Source organism: Pteropus vampyrus, unplaced genomic scaffold (assembly GCF_000151845.1).
Source record: "Pteropus vampyrus isolate Shadow unplaced genomic scaffold, Pvam_2.0 Scaffold568, whole genome shotgun sequence".
In the NCBI taxonomy this organism is placed as follows: Eukaryota; Metazoa; Chordata; class Mammalia; order Chiroptera; family Pteropodidae; genus Pteropus; species Pteropus vampyrus.
Genome location: NW_011889349.1, coordinates 49,691 through 57,322, shown reverse-complemented (window position 1 = coordinate 57,322; position 7,632 = coordinate 49,691). Strand labels below are relative to the sequence as shown.

General features: G+C 44.2%; 1 pseudogene and 1 gene segment (V, D, J or C); both read left to right on the top strand.

Moving 5' to 3' along the window:
- Positions 1-3,979: 3,979 nt before the first annotated feature.
- Positions 3,980-4,618, top strand: LOC105308352. The segment is given in 2 exon segments: positions 3,980-4,063; positions 4,185-4,618. Coding segments are annotated over 2 exon segments (483 nt in total).
- A 2,363-nt stretch (positions 4,619-6,981) lies between these two features.
- Positions 6,982-7,545, top strand: LOC105308351 (annotated as a pseudogene).
- Positions 7,546-7,632: the final 87 nt, after the last annotated feature.

Genomic DNA, 7,632 nt, shown 5'->3' with positions numbered 1-7,632 from the left:
CTCAGGGACCTAGCATAAGGCACACCTGACTGCACCTTTGGTGACAAGCCTGCCAATCATGGCCTCAAATGTGGACTCAGCAACATCAATGAGTCTGGGCTTCAGCCTTGCTTGACTGCAGTCATGGAGGCGGTTATATCAGTTTAAGGACCTGGCAGGAAAAGGTGTTTACCTGACAAAACAAGTTTGTAAAGACTGGAGGATGTATCTGCTCTTTCCAATGCACAGACACCAATACAGGCTACATGGATCACAAAAAATCAGGCAAACATGACACCACCAAAATTCTTTGTTAGGCAATTTGTAGATCTTTTAATGATGTCACGTTTGCCCGATTTTTCATGTATCCTTGCATTCACATCTGAGCTCTTGAAGGAATAAATTCCTCTTCCAGTCTTTACAGACTTGTCCCAGTACTTAAAGACCTTCATCTGTCAGTTCAATGGGCTGACGACATTTTCTCTGGGATCACAGTTGAGTGGGGTTGGGTGGGCCATGTGGCTGTTACTGGGTCCACAATGATGTCTGTAGTTTGTGGGCCTGTTAGCAGGGGCTTGGGCCATTGTGGGTTTTGTCTGTTCCCTCTGTGTATGGGACTGCCTCTAAGACTTTGGTCATCAGGGCTGTTGCTGGGGTAAATTTCCACTTCAGGGTCTGGAGTTAGAGGGCCTGTTATAAAATCTGCAAATAGATCTGGAGCCTCTGGGTTTTTGGAAGGCTCTGGACAGGTCACTGAGGAGGTCCTTGGGAAGGCAAGATTGACTCTGAATGGCAGCAGAGAGGGCCTGAAACCTAGCAACAGGGCTGCTTCATGCATGGTCTATGACTGGGACTGCTGTTCTGTAAGCCTGCCTCTGGGGTATAGATGGCTGTGCTTCCAACCAGGTTCTTGGGTGGGAAAATTTCTCCTGGACTACAGCTGGGTCCTATAACAGGGCTGTTTTAAGATCCACAGTCAGAGCAATGTTGGTGGGCCTGCCTCTGGAGGCACATTTGTGTGTGTCTCCCTCTGGGTCTCTGGGTGTACAGGATCACTCTTAGACTGCAATTGAGAGGGTTTGGAGCCAGGTTATGGGGCTGTTTCAAGATCTGAAGTTGGAGTGAGGTTGGTAGGTTTTCTTCTGGGAGTATGGACAGATGTGTCTTTGAGTTCCTTGGGTAGATAATATTCCCCAACCAGAGCTGAGAGAGACAGGAGCTGATTTACAGGAGTGTTTCAGGATGCAATTGAACAAGGCCAGAGGGCTTGCCTTGGGGTATGGAAGGCATGTGTCCTGCCTGGATCCTGGGAAGGCAGGACTGGCAGCTAAGAGGGGCTGGAGCTGAGTCATGGGCCACCTCAGGGTCCACAGCCAGGGCTGAAGTCAGCAAGCCTGTTACCTGGGGCAAGGTGGGCATGACTCCTCTTGGTCCTTTGTTGAATGGTGCTGTGACAGGACCAAGGTCGAATTGGGCTGTAGCCAATTTCACAGAAGGACTGGTTATTTCTGAGTCTGTAGCTGAGACTATGGTCAGTGAGTCTGCCACTTGGCCATGAGCCTTCCAATTCAAAATGACACTTTTTGGTCTTAGGATCTACTGGGGTTTCCCAGTCTCCTACTTGGATCCCAAAGCTCCCACAAAGGCACTTTTGTCTGTGGATAGCTGCCAAATAATTGTTGCTTATATGAGTGGGAGATCTACTCTGCCATCTTCCTTATGTCACTCTTCAGCTGGGTTTCTAGACACTAACAATGAACAATCTGAAAAGGAAATTAAAAAAACAATTCCATTTACAATAGTATCAAAAAGAATAAAATACTTAGGAATAAACAACCAAAGAAGTTAAAAACTTATACAGTGAAAATTACAAAATATTGCTGAAATAAATTAAAGAAGATATAAGTAAATGGAAAACTATCTTGTGTTTATGGATTCAAAGACTTAATATTGTTCAGATGTCAATACTACCCAAAGCAATCTACAGATTTAATGCAATCTTTATAAAAATTCCACTAGTATTTTTTCCAGAAACACCCTATATTCATATGGAATCACAAGACACCCTGAAGAGCAAAAACAATATTGAAGGAACAACAACAAAAAAAAAGTTGGAAGTGTCATAATTCCTGATTTCAAACATATTTCAAAGCTTCAGTAATCAAAACAGTGTGATACTAGCATAAACACAGACATATAGACAAATATAATAGAACAGACTCTCACATGTGTGGTCAAATGATCTTCAATAAACATGCCAAGAGTATTCAATGGGGGAAAGAACAGTTTCTTTAACAAATGCTGTTGGGAAAATTTGATACCCACATGCAAAAGAATGAAGCTGGACTCTTACACCATATAAAAATCAACCCCAAATGCATTAAAGACCTGATAATAAGACCTTAAACTGTAAAAATTCTACAGGAAAATCTTCATGACATCGTACTGGCCAATGATTTCTTGGATATGACACCTATAGCATGAACGACAAAATAAAAAATAGACAAATAGGACTACATCAAGCTTAAAAACTTCTGTCCATCAAAGGACAAAATCAACATAGTGAAAAAACAACCTACAGAATGAAGAAAATATTTGCAAATTATATATCTGATAAGAGGTTTGTTACTATGTAGAATATATAAGGAATTCCTACAATTCAACAACAACAACTAAATACAGCAATCCCTCCTTATCCACGAAGAATATGTTCTAAGACCCCCAGTGGATGCCTATAACTATGGATAATACTGAAACCTCTATATACTATGTTTTTTTTCCTATACGTGCCTACCTTTTCACTTAAAGGAAGCACTTTACAGTGTCTCTTTGGTATATTTGAATCACCAGCACCAGTACTCTTTTATTTAGTAAAATGAGAGTTACTTGAACATGACATTGTGTTCAACACCACAAATAACCCATTATAAAATGGGCTGTGACTGTGACGCCAATAGAAATCACAGATATTTTCATAGGTCATAGAATCTCCAAATACTGTTTAACCTTATCCTACTTTAGAATCACTAACTCTAATAATATAACTGCTTTAATAAAGAGGCACAAACTGGGCTTAAACTATTCAATGTAAAAATAAAAATAATAATACCCAACTGGTTCATAAAATAAAACCCTCAAATTTATTTGGACTCTTCTTTCTAACCTACCCAGATATCCAATTGATCACGAACCATGTGGCTTCTCTTTCTAAACCTCTTTCAAATTCATCTGGTCCTGTTGACTGTCCATTCTAACATCTTTCTTTAAACCTTCATGGTGCTTATTCATTATGGCTATGGTTGAATTGACTCCCGATTCACATCTGGCCCCTCCCCACCCTGACTCCCCAGGGTCTTTCTGCTCTCTCAGTGTTTTCTGATGATAAAATCTGGTTCTAACAGCTGGCCTTCCTATCGGCGACTGGATCAGAAACTCACCCCATGCGGTCCCTCTCATTGAAGACAGAGCCCTTGCCTCTATTTCTTTTCAAACAGAGCCTCTTCTCTGTGATATTCCTCACCTCCAGTGACACGAAGTGACTCTAAATATCTGGAGCAGAGTTGTGACCCTTGGTCCATCTAGAGAGATATAAAGGTTTAAATGTAGTGTGATCATAGAATGTTGTGTGGAAAACCCCTGAACTTGTGGCTGGAACTGTGAGGGGTGCAGATTGGGGAGCGCCGGAGTCCTGAGCATGAGCACCTGCCCAAGTTTGACATGTGTCCTGCATCCATCAGGGGACGCTGTGGCCTAAGCACCTGCGTGACACTCCCCAGTTTCTCAGCTGTTTTCCCCATCCTCTCGCAGGTGTTCCTGTGCACTGACAGGAGTAAATAACGTCCTTCCTCCTACAGTTTCCCTTTTTCTCAGGTGGCACCAAGGTTAAGATTGTAGGAGGGGCTTGTACAACCTTCAGAAAGGGGAAGATTTGCATGGAGACCTCCCACTCTCAGGATCAAAGGGACATACAAGAAGGATCTGTGGGCTCAGACCTGGTTGTGTGGCTCAGGAAGCAGAGCCTGGGGCGTCTCTACCATGGCCTGGGCTCCTCTCCTCCTCACCTTCCTTGCTCACTGTGCAGGAGGTACATGCAAGACAATCTAGGAGGGCGCCTGTTTGTCACCTGGGATGATGACCTCTTCACCCTCCTTGGGAACTGAGTCCGTACTGTCCTCACTGATCTCTGTGTTGCTTCCTCCTTGTAGGGTCTTGGGCCGAGTTTGTGCTGACTCAGCCCCACTCCATGTCGGGGTCTCCGGGGCAGAAGGCCATCATCTCCTGCACCCGGAGCAGTGGCAGCATTGGTGGCTACTATGTGTACTGGTACCAGCAGCGCCCGGGCAGTGCCCCCATCACTGTGATCTATAAGGACAACAAAAGGCCCTCTGGGGTTCCAGACCGGTTCTCTGGCTCCATTGACAGCTCCTCCAACAGCGCCTACCTGACCATCTCTGGGCTGCAGCCTGAAGACGAGGCCGACTACTATTGTCAGTCTTATGACAGCGACAGTAATAAGCACAGTACTTCAGGCCCCTGGGGAAGTGAGACAAAAACTCTGCAGAGTGTCCCTGTTCTGGGTCTTTCCTCACCCATCCCCACCAAGGAGGGTGCTCTTTCCTGTCTTCTGCTTGAGTGCTAACGTTAGAATCATCTTGAGTTCCTCTATTTTCTTTCCAAAATATGGATTCCCCCTGATCCCCACGTCTTGATGGATGATTGCTCATTCCCTTTGCAATTGCTTCGTGGAGGTGATTTAGTGCAGAGCAGGGTTTCTGAGCCTCAGCACTACTGACAATGGGGGCGTGGTCATTCCTTGTGAAGGGGGCTGTTCTGTGCATGTGGGAGATCAGAGCATTTTTTGAGTTCCACACATTAGATGTCAGTAGCACCCTACTCTCTAAGTCATGACACAAAAAAAACCTCCAAACATTTCTCAATCTGTCCTTGGGGTGGAGGGTGGTACAAAATTACCCTGGTTTCAGGTTAAAAAGAATGTGCTTATTATATTTGAATGTGGATATTATATTTGAGACCGCAAAGGTAGAACATGTCTACCATGGCAGGAAATTCTACTGGATAGTGCTTACTTGGACAAGTCACTTAGCATTTTCTTAAGTTTGTTTCCTCACCTATAAAAGGCAATGTCCAAAACTCTAAAAACCCTACCATTCTTCACAGTCTCCAACACATCTCCAATACATGGAAGTATTATATTTTACCTTCCCAATCTGCTGAACTCAGATTGGTCATATGACTAGCTTTGGCCAATGAAATGAGCAAAAATGACAAGTGTGATTTCTGAACAATAGATAGAAGAATGAGCACGTGCTTGCCAAGTTCTCTCATCTCTGCTATGAGATCAGCAGTGTTTCAGTAAAATCTTCTCTGTCAGCTGTATCCTGGGATGAAGATAAAGTAGATCAGAGCTACAATCAGTCAAGGCTGGAAATGGTGTATAAGTGAGAAATAAACTTTTCTTTTTATGTTACTGAGATTTGTCGTAAATTGTTACAGCAGCATAACTTAACTTATCCTTACTGCTGTAAGAATTAGAAAATGGGGTGCTACAATCACAAAAATAATAAAAGAGATGACATTGGCTTCTGTGTTGGACAGTGGACATCGAGTAGACTTTTTAGGAAGGTTGCAAATATAATTTTCCATTTTATTCATTGGCAAATGCTTCATTTAGTTATCACCAGTGAAACATGGGAGAGGAAAAATAACTCCAGTGAGCTGATGGCTGTGGGTTAAGAGGGTGAAAAACTGATTAGAAGCACAGGTTAATTTTTATTGGGAAAATTTTATAACTTACTACTTTTAAAACATGTGCTTAGAAAAGAGCTCTTTTCTAAACAGAAGCAAAAAGCAAGAGAGTCCAGAAATATGGAGAATTATACAATTGTGATAGTAAATTATTCTCAACCCATTACACGTAAAGATACAATTGGAAAAGCTTTGAGTTAAACACTTCGCTGTCCGAAAGAAGGCACGTGGATAGGCCTGAGTTCACCAGGGAAAGGAGGCGTGTGCCCTCATGTTCCATGGTGTTCACTTTTTTCGGTACATGATCCACCTGTACTCTTTTTATTCTTCTTACATCCTCATCCCAAGCTTCCACTGCAGGTAGTGTCTACCATCTTTGAAATTCATCTTTCCTATGATTTTTCATCTAATTCCTTCTTTCCAGCCTTCTCCTCTTCCCATGTTGGCTAGAGTTCTCCCCTCCCCTGGCCACTCCTCCTCTCACAGGCTCTGTCATCTTGGGATCCTACTATGCTCTTTCCTGCTCTGGGATTACTTCTTTCTTTCTCTTCTTAAAATGCCCTTCCCTCTCCTTCCACCCCGGGGAGAACCATTCCCAACTTCCCTCAAGAAGACAGTGGGAAGGATGTCCCTTCTAAGGAGTTGTTCCTAAAAATCCAAAGAATGAGTTTCTCAGGCTACCCTCTGCTTTATGGTACTTTTTATATTCGCTGTGCTATTAATGTCCTGTAAGATTTTCTTTTGAACCACAATTCCCTTAAAAACATGGGCAACCAATTAGTTCTCATAATAGTGAGCTGAGCCCAGTGCTTGGCTCGCAATGTCTCAATCAATATGTATAGAATCCCAGTTAAAAGGTGAATGACAGAAACGCAGGATCTGCGGAAGAGATTGCAGTTTTACTTAAGGTCATCAGGGGGGCATCATGAGACTGTTTCTGGAGGCCCCATAAAGTATGTTCACAGATGGAGAAATTCCCTGACTGCAGGTCTGGGTGGGGAGGCAGAAGGAATTGGACCCCGAGCTCACTGATGAAGACCCAGCAGCTGTGTCCTCTGTGTGGTTTCAGCACCTGTCCCATCCCAGGTTCTGACCTTCAGGAAATTAACTATCTACAGGCCCTCAGGCCCTGTATAAGACACATTAGGGCTACAAAATATGCACTTGAACTCCTTGAGGCCACTTGGGAGGGGATAAAAGAGGCTTGGGTCAGCCCAGCCCCACTGTGGGCTCAGAGACTGCGTGCACCATGGCCTGGACCCCCGTCCTCCTCGTGCTCCTCTCTCACTGCACAGGTAGGGACAGGCCTCAGAGATCAGGCAGGTCTTCAATCACAGTCATCTGCTTTCACTCAGATCCCTGTGAAATCCTCTATAGTCTCTGGTTGTCTGTGTTTCCAGGTTCCCTCTCCCAGCCTGTGCCGACTCAGCCGCCCTCCCTCTCTGCATCTCTGGGAGCATCAGATAGACTCACCTGCACCCTGAGCAGTGGCTTTAGTATTGGCGGCTATTACATTAACTGGTACCAGCAGAAGCCAGGGAGCCCTCCCCGGTATCTCCTGGCCTATAAGTCAGACTCCGATAAGCACCAGGGCTCTGGGGTCCCCAGCCACTTTTCTGGGTCCAAAGACACCGCGGCCAATGCAGGGCTTCTGCTCATCTCTAGGCTCCAACCTGAGGATGAGGCTATTACTGTCAGATCAAGCACAGTAATGTTGCTCACAGTGACACACATAGGTGGGAAAGTGAGACAAAACTCTCAAGCACCATTGGTGCTGGCTTAGGACTCTTACTTTGTTGAAGTTGGAATACACCTATTTATTGTTATAAAAAAACAAACAAATGCTTACAACTCCATTCAGAAATTCTCTCCCGGTATGTGTGTGTA